At 48.0% G+C, this 16,464-nt stretch overlaps 1 protein-coding gene across 1 annotated transcript in view; it reads right to left on the bottom strand.

Moving 5' to 3' along the window:
• LOC131559625 (zinc finger protein 345-like) overlaps positions 1 to 13,077 on the bottom strand; it is a 740,983-nt gene extending 727,906 nt beyond the window's left edge. Inside the window, 2 exon segments of the mRNA XM_058808040.1 lie at positions 12,019 to 12,228; positions 12,925 to 13,077. Coding sequence (XP_058664023.1) covers positions 12,019 to 12,228; positions 12,925 to 13,077 — 363 coding nt within the window.
• Between the last annotated feature and the right edge of the window lie 3,387 nt (positions 13,078 to 16,464).

The following is a 16,464-nucleotide window of genomic DNA, read 5'->3' as shown; positions in this document are numbered from 1 at the left end:
CTGGATGGACTTTGAAGGGACAAATACTCTGTTCAGTGTCCAAACACACATCCTGAGCATTAATAGTATTGCTTTCGCAAATGAATCCCATCTGTTCTCTAGTAATGCAGGATTCTAAGTTTACTGTCTGCCACTTTCCATTCATCTTTCGTGCCCATACTCTATGTTCTGAAGGACAGAGTATTGATTTTTCATGGTTTGATCCTAGAGCAATGATGGGATGGACAACATAAACAGTGGCATTATGTATGGTAAGCACAAAGGCAGTTGCCACATTAGAAACAGGATCATAGGTGAAATTCACCATAGTCTGCCAGGATTGAAACTTCCTTTCAATATCAATTGCATTATCCCACACAATTTCTTGAATTTTAGCTGGAAAATTACCTTCACCCCTTTCCCATATGATCAGAGCTGCTGTTGCTTGTATCCATAACTGTGCTTGTATACAACTGAAAGCTAAAGACACATTATCTTGTACTATACTAAGTGTTTCTACTATCAACTTGTGGTCTTGGTCCCTGGCCTTTTCATACTTCCTTACTTTGGCAGTACTTTTGAAATCTGTCACTGGCTAGTTCCTAATGCCAATAGAGATTACTATAAAGGCTGCTTCAATTTTGTTAGGCTACCTGCTGCAGTGGCCAGTTTATTCACCAGTATTTCTGAATCAATTCCATTTAAAACTCCTAATTTTGTCCCTAATATACCAGTTAGATGTTTGTTATGGGGAACAGGAACTGCTTTCTGTTTATGACCATCCCTCCCTGCCAGAGGGATGTGCTGGCTCACACTGCAAATTCAGACACACTTCACAAGTGTATCTGACAGAGGTTTAGGTCATATTTGAGGCAGATGTTTGTTCTGAAATGTAGAGGCCTCAGGAATCTCCTTCCCCCTCCAGAGCACCTGATTTCTCAGATGTGTGGCAAGCAGGAATGTCTCTCCTGGTCTACAAAACTTCACCCACCTTGCCCCTAGCTTCAGGTCCAAGCCTCAAGTAAATAATGAAGGGGGAAGTCTGAGAGAAGAGCTTAAATTCATTGCAGTGCCTCAGAAGAAACTGGGATCAGGTTTCTGCTACTTGAAACACTCAGCACAAAAGTGATGCTCAAAATCTTACAGCCTGCTGCTCAGCTCTGAGGGGGGGTCTCTCTCTCTACCTCTTTTAAGCAGAATCCAACCGCCTCAGACTGGGACAATCACTGATCTCAGTAGGAAAGGGGATAGCTATAAGTAAAGAAAATCACCTTCCTTGCTTGGGTTAATTTACCACCTGCAGTTCAGCACCCTTTACCAGTCATTGCCTGGGTGTTCAGCTAACCGGCTTGGAAAATGACCTAAGGAAACTGATTTCTTGGTGTTCCTGGTTTTAGGCACCAGGAGAGCTGGCTCCTTCCTTTCTTGTTCTTCTCCTGAGATATGCCTGTTTTAGTCTGAACTAGTATGGGGTGTATAAGGCCCTGCTGTGGTAAAAAGTGCAGTGTCCAGCCCTCAAAGGAAGTTTTTAGGAAGGAGGAGCAGGCTGGTTGGATTTTTGAGATGTTAATTTGCATTATCAACTCCACACATTTGAGAGACCATTCTGGATTGAATAATAGCTGTTGTTCAGTCACATCTACTTTGAATTCAAATGAAAGTCTGATATTAATTCGAGCTCAAAGGCAGGTCACTTCTACAGGCTGTATCAAGGTGAAATTACACCAACAGTCTGATTCACTTAGGTTATCACAGACTTCCTGGTGTTCATATACACCAGGGGAGGTTCAGACACTAATTACATCTGGTCTCTCATAAGCTACCCTATTGATGACCTGGCACCCTACTTTGATTTCTTCTCCTCTGATTCCTTGAAGAGTCCACAGTTCCTGTTCCTGCCATTCTTGCTCCTCACATATCTGATTCTCGTGGGTTACTACAGTAGATATGTTTAAATCTTTTATCTCAGAAGGTTTTCCTATGGATCCAGTATACTGATTAAATTCCAGGGACCAAGGCCATTTAGCATTACTTTGAACAGAGGTACTCTCAAGTTCTGAAACTTCAGTTATGATTACACACAATACAATTCTACAAACTAAAATATGAGCTACTCCCGACCGCAATGTACTCATTTTGCCTGAGTAAGTTTTAATCTCAGTTCATTGTCTCCTGGCGTCACTCCTTAAGGGGTTTCTGGGCCTTCTTCACCCAAGAGTGATGAATCCAGGCATTCTGCTCCTTGATTTTGATTGCAGTGAAGGTGGTGAGAAGTATTTGCAGTGGTCTCTCCCACTGCGGTTCCGAAGTCTTCTCTGTAAGAGACTTAACATATACATCATCCCCAGGCTATCTAACTCCCTACTCCAAGTTCCAGCCACATGTTTCTCAATTACTCTGAGCTGTTTGCTTAATTCCACCATGTAGGTGGACATTCTGGACATTCCCTTTGTGTTCTATATGGTCTTCTATAAGGCATTCCAAAAGGACTCAGCATTCCTTTAGCTCAAGGTTTTAGTTTGAATTTGCAATATTGCTAGTGGAAGAGCTTGGGCTAGGGTAGATTAACTTCTTGCCCCAGTCTTATGATTTGCTGCTTAATCAAATTTTTCATTCTCTCCACCTGGCCGCTTGATTGGGGTGGTATGGGGTGTGAAGTTCCTAATCTGTGCCCAGATGGCTACTAATCTGTTGCACTATTTTGGAAATGAAATGTGATTCTTTATCTGAGGATATCGTGGCTGGAACTCTGAAGCGTGGTATTATTCCTTATAAAAATAATCTGGTCACCTCTTGAGTTTTGACAGTTCTGGTGGGGAATGTTTCTGGCCACCCTGAAAATGTATCTATCAATACCAGTAAATACTGATACCCCCCTTTCCTTGGGAGTTCTGAAAAGTTAATTTGCCACTGCTGTACAGGCCCATGGCCTCTCCCAGTCTGACCGAGTTTTGGCCGGGGGTGTATTTTGGGGTTAGTCTGGAGGCAAGGATCACATTGTCGGCTTACCTGAGTGATAGTGGCATATAAATTCCTGACAACGATACAACGATTGTTTCAATCAGATGTGTGTTCTAGAAAGCCTGTGGAAATTACTGCTTCAAAGTCAACACTTCATTTCAAAGCACTCTGTATCACTCGCAGCCTTGGTCATTTTGATAAGGAGCCACACTCTATAAAAGGCTTTTAAGTAGTTAGGCCCTAGTGTGTTTTCTAGTGCCCTTCCTTCACTAGTAACCACTAAAAATGGGAAGGGATTACTAGCTCTCTTTAAATGGTAGCCCACCCCTTGCAGTTGTACGTCTCTTTTGGTTAGTATTATTGTATTATGGCTTACCTTCGAGGAAAATCTGTACCTCACCCTTTGCTGCTTTCTTTGCCTCTCCATCCGCCAGCTCATTTCTTTCCTCCAATTTTAAGCTCACTCTCTAGTGTGCCTTAATATGCCTTTTCAGGTAGCTGAACTGCTTCTAGCAGCTGGATTGTCTCTTCTTTCCCTGTGAGGTCAGCAGTCGCCTCTCTTTCCAGATGGCTCCATGTGCATGTGTGACTCCAAATGCATTCCTTAGGTCTGTGTAGATGGTTATTCTCCTCCCTTTTGCCCTTTCCAGGGCACGGGTCAGGGCAATTACCTCAGCCTTCTGCGCAGAGGTACCTGTTGGTAAGGGTCCAGACTCGATTACCTCTCTGCAGGTAGTCACTGTGAACTTTGCAATGTCGCTTTCCTGTCAGTGAACCAGGTCTCTGCATCGTCCGGAGGAGTGTCCCTTAAGTCTGGGCGACGGGAGTCCGTAGCTTCGGTGGTCTCTAGGCAACTATGGTGTCCACTGAGAAAAGAAGCTGGGTTGACAATGTTAGTCACCACTATCTCTACATCGTAAACCTCTGTGGTGAGAGCCAGTGGCCACCCTTTACTTCCAGTACTGCGACACTGTGTGGGACACTAACACATTTTTGTCCCAGGGTAAACTTGCATGCCTCTTGAATATTCAGCATGACTGCTGCTACAGCTCTGAGGCAACCTGGCTATCCTTTGGCTGTTGCATCTAGTTGCTTAGAGAAGTAAGCAACTGCCCTTCAGTAAGGGTCCAAGTCCTGAGCCAGTATTCCCTGGGCAATTCCTTGCTTGGGAAAAATAGAAAGAATGGTTTACTTACATCTGGAAGTTTCAAAGCTGGAACTGACACGAGGGCACTCCCTCTAGTTGGCGAAAGGCCCATGTGGTGTCTTGTGTCCACTGGAGATCTCTGTTTCCATTGGCAATAAGAGCATAGAGGGGTCTGGCGAGCAGTCCATAATTCTTACCCCAGGTAGATTACCTTCTGTTTCACTACCTGTGCCTTTTCTTTGAGACTCTGCGTCCTTGGAGTCCTAGGAAATTCAAAAGGCTTACTGTCCAGGCTTCTCTCGCTTCCCTCATCCGAGTGGCTACTAGAAGATCGTCCATGTACTGCAACAGCCTCCTTTCCTCTTGTGGAGCTTCCCGGGACTCTGGGTCTTTGCAAGCTGTTCTCCAATCGGAGTGGGGAATCTTGAAGCCTTCAGGCACATGGACTATGTGAGCTTGTGTTTGAATGCAAAAATTTTCTGGCTGGCTTCGTGGATAGGGAGGCAAAAGAAGGCATCTCTTAGGCCTAAAACAGTGAACCAGGTTAGCTCAGGTGTTAAACAAGTTAGTAAGGTATATGGATTTGCTACCACAGGGTATAAATTCTGTGTTATCTTATTGACAGCCCTTAATCCAGTACTATCAGTTATTGGGCTGATTCCTTCCTTATCTTTCTTTTGAGGGTACTACTCAGTTCTCACTAGTTGTGTTCTTTCCTTAAACTTGATGCTCATGGGGGAGCATCTTTCAGTCTCCCTGGTACAGCAGAGGCCCATACCCTTGAAAACACTTGTTTACTTATTCTAATACCTCCTTACTAATGTCTTTCTTAATTTCAGTGTCTGTTAATGTTAAGCCAAACATCTTTATATCATTTGCCTCCAGAGTAACCTTTCTCATTTGAGAATGTTTAGCAAATTGAGCGAATTGTACAAAAGCTTTTAGGTACACATAGTACACATGTTACTTTAAAGGTTTGCACAAGTATGCCTTCTCAGACTGGCCAGTTGTTCATTCCCCACACTACAACATAAACATTCTCCACAGGTACTAAAGTTTTATTTAAAACTGAATATATGGCCCTTGTGTCAACAAAAATTCTTCCCTTTTGGGGAGGTCAACTTTACCCTTCCTCCCTTACCTTGGGAGGAGCCTTTAGCAAATCATGTGTACTCATTTTGTGAACTGTGATTGCTTTGCATTTCAGCATGATGATCCTTGCCTGGTTTCATACGTTGCTATCTTATGCTGCATGCTGAACAACATGTTTGATTTGCTTTCTCTTTGCCTTGTTTTCCCTTTTCAAGAAATCTGGGTGATTTCTTAAAACACAAAGACATTTCAGCATACAAAACTCTATCCCATTTATCCTCCTACTTTAAAACAGTACTAACAGCAATGAAGTATTATAAATCTTTTTATTTTCTGAGCTGCTCCTACTGGCAGCCTTCTCCCAGTGAGCCCCTCCCAAAAGGGGCTAATTTAGGAACCTCTTTGCTCTGGTCAGTTCTCATTATTTATTTCTCCTTGCCCTATCTCGCTTCCACTCAAACCTTTTTACAGACCTTCACAGTAGTTTCTCAGTTTTCCTCCTATACACACACAGCTCCAGGTGGCAGGTATCAAATGTGGTTCCCACACACAAGTTCTAAGACCTTAGGTTCTGAATCCGCTTGACCAGAAACTTCTAATTTACATGTGCCCTAACACTTATTAGAACAGCAAAACCAGTGTTTCTCATAAACACCGCACTGCAATAATAACTGCACATCCAGCTTTTGCTCACAGGCCAATCCCGTGTTCCCTGGGGAGACGGGGCAGCCAGAGTTGTCCCTGTGCCCAGGGGACAGCCACTGTCACCTCACACAGCATGCTAATCAAAAACGTGATATAGACACTATATTCTGATCAGACAAAATATCAGTCTTTTCTAGTTCTTTCCTTGCACAATCTAATTAAGCACTGTGCCTACTTACACTTGTTTTACTGCTTTGCAAAAAGGCTGTGCTAGTCACAGCCGAAACTCTGATATGCCTTCAGACAGAAACACTCGCACCCGTACCCCCCTTTATCTCAAATTCCCTAGAGCCAAGGCTTGAATTGCTGTGAGGGGGGGAATTCTTAGAATTCCTTTAACTCTATCGTAGTTAAGCATAAATCACTGTACTATAGTTCTCCTATGTAAAATGCCACTCTTGTTGCAACAAAATCTTAAAATCTCCACAAACACTACTATACAATGAAAATCAAATTACCACAATGCAGCGGAAGAAAATCACCACACAAAACCACTGGGAAAGGGCATATCTCTCAAAGTGCTCGCTTTTCTCAACACAACATAGCATACCATAATTCAGCATTTACTCACATCAATTTTTCTTGGACACAATCAAAATAACATCATACAGTCTGCAGATCAAAATCAAACATCCAAGGCAAAGGAACTCTCTGAGCTCATACTCACGGTTAAAATGTACCAGATCTACACAAATCACTACATTTAAACACGATTAGTACCATCACTGACATTCTTCCACTCGCTTCTCTGTGGGGCACTTCTGTCCCTGCCCCCGCAGCCTGTTGCAGCCGGCGCCTCAGGCCTCACTCGGCTGCTTCAAGCACGGGTAGTACTGACCCCCCCGCACTGTAGATTTATTCTCTTTTATACACCATACACTTATACACTTGCACGATTAGAAACACAGTGCACCGACCACACAATGCACACATTAACCATACAGCAACACAATGTCCGGACATCACACACACATACAAACAAAGCACACACGGGCTCAACAGTTCTGCTCTATCAGAACTATGAACCCCCAACACACATATACGGGTTCACCCGGCTCACCCCCAGAGCCTCTAGCGGTTCTGCTCTATCAGAACTATGAACCCCCAACACACATACACGGGTTCACCCGGCTCACCCCCAGAGCCGCTTGCGGTCTGCTCTATCAGAACGATGAACCCCATCTCTAATACAGCTGCTCTATCAGCTGAACCCAGACGTCTCCGGGTGGTTTACTCCCTTGCTCTCCTTTCCCTCCCCCAGGGGTCCTCAGTACATACCGTATCTTCCTCTGCAGGCCAGCAGGTCCTTGTCTGTCCTCGCAGGTGGCAAGTTGAGACGAGCGGAGCCCCACCAGGAAAAAATCCTAGGGCGCGCCTTGGAAGTCCGTCTATCCCCCCTGCCCCTGCGGGGACAGAGAACTCCTGCCTGGCTCGCCATAATGTTTTGCGGAGAAAAGAAGAAACCTCACAACTTTATAAAAGTTGTAAAGCCCGGTATGTTTATTTTACGACACGCGCCGGACGCAAGTCCCCCAACAAGGCATGCGTACCTCTGAAGATCTCAGGTCGTCTTTTATCCCCCTCCCAAATGCATATGCATACAGTTTCACAATAAGTTCATACATATTCATTCCGCGTGACATTTAGCACTAGTTCTTCTTTATCAGAAGAATTCCTAGGTCTGGGGCAGATCGACCTTGCGGTAATTTCTGTTTTTCTTTCTCTGTCTCCTTGCTGTCTCTGGAATGCGGCCTTTCTTCAGCTTTGGCCCTACAGACCTCTCACCTCTTCCAGGCACTTCACCTAATTCAGAATGGATCCCCACTCCGTCTCAACTAGAGTAACTCAAAACGGCCTCTTTCACAAGGTTCTGATGTGGAGATTTTTCCTCCCTGGTCTCCATCCTCAGCTCCTTACCTGGGGAAGGAAGGAGAAAGAGAGGATGGGATTTGCCTCCGTGCCAGAGGGAAGGGGATCCCCCCAGTGCATCACTGGCAGGATGGCATTGGCACCAGGGTTGTCCTGCAGCCGGGGGCTGTGCGGGGCTGGAAGATGGAGCAGGAGAGAGGGGGAAAGGGGCACTGACTTCCTCCTCACCTGCCTGGGTGTCCCAGGGCATCTTCCTCTTCCTCGCAGCTTTCTCCTCCATCAGGTGAAGGTTTGGGAATGGGAAATTTTATTTTGGGAGGAAAACAAGGGATGAGCACATTGAGTTTTGTACTGGTTTGATGGCAAACATGAGGGAAAATATAAGTCAGAATTACAATTTAATAAGAAAATTAGGACCAAGGCAATGATACAGAAACACTGCCTTAAACTGACAGAGTCAGAATATAACCTGACACCCTGTTGGTCAAGGTGGTGGTAGCAGTCCCATTAAATGGTGGGTGCAGTCCTGTTGGAGTGATGAACGTGATTTTGTCAAAGCAGTGGTCCTGCAGAAGGGTCTGGTCTTCCTCTGAAGGTCCAGTGGTGGTTATGGAGCTCTTGTCCTCTGGGAATCCAGTAGGCAAGCTGCTCCTGGTCTTTCATTACTCAGCTTATATCTAGGTAGGAATGCTTGGTTCCTCCCCCTAGGCGGAGCATCCCACAATGGGATGATGGAATTTTATCAGTCCTGCAGTGACACTCAATGGCCCATTCACAGAAGATATCTCCTTTGGAGGGCGTTATCAGGGGTGAGTCATGGAAGAGATAAAGAACACTGGCCCACCTGTTTATAACAGTTGATGAAGATGGGGATTGAAAACATGCATTTGGTTACATCTTACATTGCACCCTGAAACAGTGGGGTAATCCCTGCTCAGGGGGTGAACACCACCCCCTTACCCAAACTGGCTCAGGTGTAAAACCCCCACCGTGGGATGGCAACACACACACAGGGCACAATGTCACACTTGCCCTGCTCCACTCTGTCCCTGTCACTCCCTTACTCTCCCCTCCTTTTCCCTTTTTTCGATCTCTCTCTCTACCTCACATTTACTGTTTAATAAAATCTACTTTGGATTTGGTCTCGTTAGCACCTTAATTGGAGCAGAGGCATCTCTCTACCAGTATTCTTAACCATATTGCAACAATATTTTGGCACAGTGAGTTCAGGCAATGTTCTTTGACCCCAAGTGCCTCTGACAACAGCATGGTTCCTTCCTCTTAGGAGATTGTGGTTCTTTCTGGAAGAACTCTTGGAAACGTGGACACAGTCCCTCCTTCATCCTGGGGAACTTATGGGAGAACTTATGAGGAAAATGGCTTTTGTGGATGGCCAGTGAAAAAGAAAATATTTTCTTGTCCTTCCTTGAAAAGTTTGTTAAAATCACTGGAGGAAAGGGAGCAAATGATACCAGCAAGACTGACAAGGTTTATTCACTCCAAGGTGAGGAACACAAGGCTGCTGAAAGTCCCAGAAGAAACCCAGCTCAAGTAGCTAAATTCCCAAATAACTCCAGCCAGGGGTCTCCAGGAGGATTTTTTTGGTGAGTGTTCGGAGCCAGCAGAACCCAGACTCAAGCCCTGGATATCTTCGGGCTCCCTAAGAGGAGCTTTTTCGGGGCAAGAGGAGCCGCGATCACCCCTCAGGGGGGTCTCGGGTACAAACGGGGTGGGACATTGGTTTTGGGGATCCCCGTGCGAGCCGGGGCTGTGGAACAGGGGACCCCCGGGGGCCTGGAGAGGGGAAGGGGCGATACCGGAGCTGCGGGACCCCCGGAAGCCCGGAGATGAGGTAGGGACAGGACCCCCTGACCCTGACAGGGGCGTGTCCTGGGGTGACTTCATGATGCTCGTACCCCCAATGGTCTGTTTAGCCCAGAAATGAGTTCTGCACCTTGAAGGCTGGCTCTGAGAGTGAAGGGCAGGAGGAAGAATCTGCAGTTTGTTTTCACTCACTCCTCCACATTCTGGCTCCTGGAGTGTTGTGGTGCCTTAAGGAGCTGGAATAGAGGCCAGACGGAGTTAAGTGGAGTAAATTAGATATTTATTGTAGTGCCTTCAAAGGTCACACCCTGGGAGTACTGGAGCCACAGATGTGGCGCTGCCTGGATGGCTCTGAGATGGGAGCAAAAGAGGGCTTGGTCACAAGATCTCACATTTTTGTAAATTTTAGTACATTTATATATAGGAGTTAACTGCCAAATTAATAGCTTCAAGAGCTTCAAATTATGAAGTTTTGTCTTCCTTGCTTGCTTGCCTGCCCTCCTCTTTTCATGTTGTTTATGATTTGGGCCTGAAGTTTGAAGAGATTGTCCTTGAGTCTCCAGCTAGAACAGGATTGTTTTGTCTTCACCACTTTGTGAAAAGATCTCAGTAACACTTAATATAAAGCTAAAAGCTGCACACCAAAACACAATAGAAAAACTTAAAACCTAAGGTATCAGTTGTCTGCTGACAGACAGACAGACAGCAGGAAAGAGCTCTCCTTTGCTTTTAGTTAGTTTTTAGATCACTTGAGGCAGAGAAGTTCCCTGGACTGTGGTTTTTCTTTTTCTTTGGGGTTGTTTAAACCTGCTCTGCACTGAACACCCCGACCGCACAAGCAGCTTGCATCTGCGGCCCGCTAGGCTGAGCCTGGGCTGTGGCATTTCCAGTGCCAGAGGGACTGATAAGAGACTGAGCTGAGCTACTGCCCACAGAGGGACTTTCTGAGTTTGTCATCTCTTTTGTAGCGGCAAGAGGTTTTATTGTTTAATATTGTTCATTTTTTGTGCTGATGAATACTTTGCCTGTTAAATAAAGAGTTTTTTTTCCCGTTTTCTCTGAGGAAATCTTTTCCTGATCTGGTTGGGGGAGTGGCTGCTTGAATTTGCTTTTTAGAGAAAATCCTTTTGGAGGTTTTCTCCCAAATTTGCCCAAATCCAGGACAGGTTGGTGGGAAGACAGAGGACCCCCAAGTGGCTGGAGTGGGGGGAGGTTGGAGAGGGGGACCCTGAAATCCCCCAGCATCCCTAATCAGGACCCTGCAGAGGGATCCCCAGGACCCATGGGATTCCCAGCATCCCTGAGGAGGGGAACCACCAGAACCCCAGAGGGATGAGACTGGAAATGGGACACTCCTGGTGGCTTTTTTTTTTTCTTGATTTTTGGAAGTTTTTATGGACACCAGATGACTTCTGGAGATGGATTTGGTTGGGAGGAATTCCCAATCCAAGGGATTCACACCTTGTTTTTCCCAAACCAGGATTTCCCATTCCCAAACCTTGGCTGAATGGAGGAGGAGAAGGCTACAAGGAAGAGGAAGATGCCCTGGGACACCCAGGCAGGTGAGGAGGAAGTCAGTGCCCCTTTCCCCCTCTCTCCTGCTCCATCTCCCAGCCCAACATAGCCCCAGTTGCCTTCTGGATCAAGGCAGGCGACCTGGTTCTGAGGATCAGCACGACGGCCTACTCTCCAGGGCCATTCGGGCCAATGACACACGCAGACATCAATATGACGGACGGTCAAAAGGCGTTTATTACTTCTTCTCGTGGGGTCTTATAGTCTAAGGGGTCTCTGCGTCAAAAGGGGGTTTGTCCTTCTTATCTATGGTTAGTAGGGAATGGAAAAGTACTGGGTAAGGAATGGAAAGTTACTGGCACTCCTGTTAGTGGGGCCACATTCCTACTGTTAGTGGGGCCACATTCCTAGGGTAATCTCTTATCTTAGAGGAACAAAGGGTCCTGGCTTTCCGTGACATCGCGTGATCTTCCGCAGCACCTTTTACCTATCTACCACATCTCCCCCCCCTTTTTCACAAATAAATGAGGTAGTCATATACATAGGTACTAAAATGAGGTATAAGGTTGTAACTTGACAAGGGAAAGGGGTTTTGGGAAATCTGAGTAAGCTTTTGCCAGACAAGTTCAGAAAATCTTGTGACTGGCAGTGTTCCCTGGTTGAATTCACAGCAATTGTCGTCGGCCTAAGAACTGGATGTTGGTCCGTTCCAGGCAGCTCTGAACAAACGAGACCAGCTTGTTCAGCAGGCCTGGTCCGAAGGTAACTGTTAGAAACAGCATCGCCAATGGACCTATCAGGGCAGAAATCAGAGTGGTTAGCCAAGGTAATTGATTAAACCAGGACTCGTACCAGCCCTGTTGGGCTTCCCTGTCTTTCTGTCTCTGAGCCAGTCGGTTCCGGAGTTCTGCCATGGAGTCTCTCACTACTCCCGTGTGGTCTGCATAGAAACAACACTCCTCTTTCAAGGCGGCACACAGGCCCCCTTGCTGCAGGAACAGGAGGTCCAGGCCTCGTCTGTTCTGCAAGACTACTTCTGAGAGTGAGGAGACTGACTTCTCTAGAAAGGAGATGGAGTTCTCAATCCTTTGCAGGTCCTCATCAATGGTCTGTTGCACCTGGGACAGTCCTTGGTGCTGGGTCGCAAGGGCTGAGACACCCGTGGCCGTTCCGGCTGCTCCCAGGCTGAGCAGCATTGCAATAATTATACCTGTCATTATTTCTCTTTTGTGGATCCAGCTGGGTCCCTCAAGAAGATGGTACACTTCTTCGTCTGAGTGGTACAGGACCCTAGGAACAATCAGAACTTGGACACAGAAGTCGTTAGAGTCATTGAATTTGGGAAGGAACACACAAGGACTCACTCCAGATCGCTGGCAAACCCACATCCCCGATGCGGATGGGACTGCCCACTTGTTGTTTTTCCTGTTAGGCTTGACAATTTTGGTGCAGATGTTTCCTTTCTGCCTAGCTAGGGTTGCATTGCCAAAGCATCTGCCTCAGCCTGTGACTTGACTCAGGGTGATTCCTTTGTGAGGGGTATCCCATCTGCACTGGTGAGGGGCGTCGGCTGAGGAATAACTGAAGGGAGTGTTTAAAGCGACTCCTTCATAAAAGGGGGGTTTGACATCGTAACAAAGCCAGCAGGATTCGGTTAGGTTAGGGTTGGATTTGTTCAGGGATACAAAGGTAGCTTCTAACATACGAAGGATTGGGTCTGAGTCTGACTCGGTTAAGCGGCTCATCTGAAAGGTTTCCGCTTGACTGGTCAGGACATTGCTGACCCCTGTGGGTAAGGTTTTGGGGTAGGTTACGTTTCTCCCTTTCGGCACGCTTTTAATCGCTTTGTTGGGTCCGACCGCTCGGGGTGCCGACGGTTGGAGCCTGATAATTTGCACGTTCACCCTCTCTTTTGACCCTTGAAGGACTACTGTCCACGTTTTGCCTGTGGCCCAGCTAGGGTGATCTGGCTGCAAGACCGTCATGTTGTAATCAGTGCATGCCCAAAATCTAGGGATTTTATATCGGTTTCGATGGAAGTTTTCGTGAAAGAAGAAGGGTGTTTTGCAGCCGATGGGTGCCCAGGTAAACTGTAAGAATTTGTCTGGCTCTTGTGGATCCCACCCAGGCCCCGACGATCTGGCATCTGTAACTATGGTTCCGCAGCCCCAGTGCCCACAATATCCCCACCCTGGGTGATTGCAGTAGCTTTTCCCAGGGTTTGAAGCTGGGCACCAGTAGGATATGTACAAGTGTGTGACATGTGGGGAATAAGAGTTTATCCTTGGCTGTCCTGGAAACAGGTTGGTGATGCGGAGCACGAAGGATGGGGTGTTTGGTGTGGTGATTTCTCTGAGTACTTCGCCACTACTAAGGTGTTGCATGACCCACCTGAAGGGCCGATGGGGGTAGTGATCTGGGCTGGCTTGCCCTCTGGCGACAAGCCCCAACAGCAAAATCACACAGAAACACCATTGATGCTTGGGTGTCACCCGTGCGGGTCTTTTGGGTGCTGCCTGACGGCTTGGTGGTCTGTCACTTTCGTCTGGAACTGGGATGTACGTGTCACGAGGACGTCCCATGAGCATGTCCTGTAAACAAAGACTCGCAATTCTCGTCAGTCTCATTCTGCTCGCTATGGAGGTCCGGTTTAATCAACTTAAGTGGACACCACCTGATTTTGCCGTCCTTTTTGACAGCTGCGTACCCTCGCCTCGTGAGCATCAGCCTCCAACCCCATTCCCACTCTCCTAGCTCATTTCTAATTACCACCTGTGGGCCCTCTTCTAGCGTTCGAGTGGCCCAGTGTTTTTGGACGGGACTGTTTGTTTCATCTCCCCTAGGGAATTGATTCAGTGCCAGCAAAGCGGTCGCCAGCATACGTGCCTGATCTCCTGGGGGAATGGCGTTGGCAAAGCCCTCTGCTTTTGCCAACACTTCTAGCTTGGTTTTCAGGGTCTGGTTTGCTCTCTCAACTATGGCCTGCCCGGTACTGTTATATGGGATGCCTTGCACTAACGTGATGCCCTATTTCGAGGCGAATTCCTGTACTGGTTTGGAGGTGAAATTGGAGCCATTGTCCGTTTTAATCTGCTTGGGGATACCAAGCCAAGCCATGGCTGTCAGCCAGTTCTGAATTGTGGCTTTGGAGTTAGTTTTGGGGTGCTGTGTGGCTATGATCGTTCCGCTATAAGTGTCCACTGTCACTGCAAGCCATGCTCGGGGCTTCAGCAGTTGACATAAGGTGAAGTCCGACTGCCAGATTTCTGAGGGCTTGAGACCTCTCGGGTTGACCTCGCAGGTCCAAAGGGGTGACTTCTGGCAATGAGGGCAGGTGGCTACCACATGTTTCGCGTCCGCTGTCAAGATTTCGCATCTCTTCGCCAGTGCTTTGGCTCCGATGTGGAGCGACTCGTGCAGTCGACGAGCTCTTTGCCAGGTCCAAACGCCTTTTGCTGCAGCATCCGCTTTGACATTGCCGATCTGGAAGTAACCTTTGACTGGGTCATGGCTGTTGATGTGGATGACTGACACGGTGCCCTGTCGTGAGGAGAGTGCCCCTTCCAGCATTAGGGCTGCTGCTGATGTTGACACTCCTGGTCCTGCCGTAGCTAGGCAGAGCCTTGCCACGAATATAGAGTCCGTTGCAATGCTGAGGTGTTCATCTTGGAAGAGTCTGCACGCCAAAACCACTGCTGCTGCCTCCAGCTGTTGCACTGACAGTGTGGGGTCACATTCTTTGATGCAGTGCCATTGCTCTCCTGCCTGCCACACTGCTGCTGCGGTTGAAGTCATGGAGGAAGCATCTGTGAAGACCGTTGGTCCCGGCTGCGGTTTGTCCTTGACCTACGGTGGCATGTCCATGTCGACTATGGTCAGCAGCTGAGTCCAGGGTGGCTTGGAGGAGTAGGAGATTTCTCCTCCGAAGCCGGAGAGAGCAAGGGCCAGGTACTCCGATATTGTGGATGACTCCGTGGTCGGCTGCTTGCGAAATGGAAGGTGGATGCTTGTCGGCTCTGTCCCTAGGTTTTTCAAGGCGAGTCTCCTGCCTTTCATGATGAGGCTGGCGATGCATTCGATTCCTGGGGAAAATGCACAAGCGGGTCTTCTGAGGACCACCCATTGGATTGGCCGGGCCTTTTCAGCAAGTCCTTGGGCCAGTGCTCCCACTCCCCCCTTCGGTGTAAAGTGGACGTACAGGTCCAGTGGCATGGCTGGGTTCCACCTGGCAAGTGTGCCAGTGGACATCTGGCTTTCGATGAAGTCGAGGGAGCTCGTTGCTTGCGGGGTCAGCTCCTTGGGTTCCCAGGGGTGCTTTCCTTTCAGAGAGGGTCCATGACCTCGGGAGGAATCAGGACAATGCTGCGAAGCCATTGCAGTGATCCCACCAGGCGTTGCATGTCATGGAGCGTCTTGACATCTCGGTTGACCTTCATCTCGGGGGGAGTCACGTAGGAGCTTGTAATTCCTACTCCCAGGAAGGTCACGCAGGGTCCTCTCTTGATCTTTGCGCTCGCGATCTCGAAGCCATTGGCCTGAAGGGTCTCCGTGATTGTGGACACCAGGTGATCTACTTGGCTTGTCGATGGTGCTGCGACTAGGATATCATCCATGTACTGAATGATGGTTGCAGTGGGATAGGAGTGTCGGACTGGCATTAGTGCTTTGTCCACGGTGATTTGGCATGTGGTCGGGCTGTCGACAAGGCCTTGTGGAGGCACTCTCCATTGGAAGCGAAGGTTGGGCCGCTCGCCGTTTCGAAACGCCATGGAAAAGGCGAATCGTTCTCTGTCCTCAGGGTGCAGGGGTATCGAAAAGAAACAGTCCTTGATATCCAGTACTGTGCACGGCTGCCCTGTGGGGATGGCTGAGTTCGTGGGTAGCAGTGTCTGGACTGGACCCAGGGGCCGGATCGTCTTGTTCACTTCTCTCAGGTCGTGGACGAGGCGATAGCCTTCTCCGGACCTTTTGGGGATCACAAATACAGGGGTGTTCCATAGGCTGGTGGAGGGTTCTACGTGACCATTTTGCAGTTCGCGGTTGACCAGTTCCAGCAAGGCTGCCATTCGAGGCTCTGTCAGGGGCCACTGCTCCACCCATACAGGGTCTGATGATTTCCAAGTCAATTTAATTGGCAGCGAGGGTGTACGGCAGTGGCCCTCATGATAAATTTGTAATCCGAAATCCGAGCATGGAAAGGACGTCCCATTTCCCCGGGGCCGGGATGCTTGGAGTGAGGGTGCTGCCAGGGAAAGCTGTGCCGGCTGGGGACAGCTCGCTGAGTTGTTGCCCTTCCCCAGAAGCCTGGGCTAACGCGGTCGTCCTGCCGTTCCTGCTTAAATACAATCCGCCCTGCCCCATCAAAAAGCATA

Source organism: Ammospiza caudacuta, chromosome 7, assembly GCF_027887145.1.
Source record: "Ammospiza caudacuta isolate bAmmCau1 chromosome 7, bAmmCau1.pri, whole genome shotgun sequence".
Classification (NCBI taxonomy): Eukaryota; Metazoa; Chordata; class Aves; order Passeriformes; family Passerellidae; genus Ammospiza; species Ammospiza caudacuta.
Note: the sequence above shows the minus strand (reverse complement) of the source record. Positions and strands in the feature narration are given on the sequence as shown.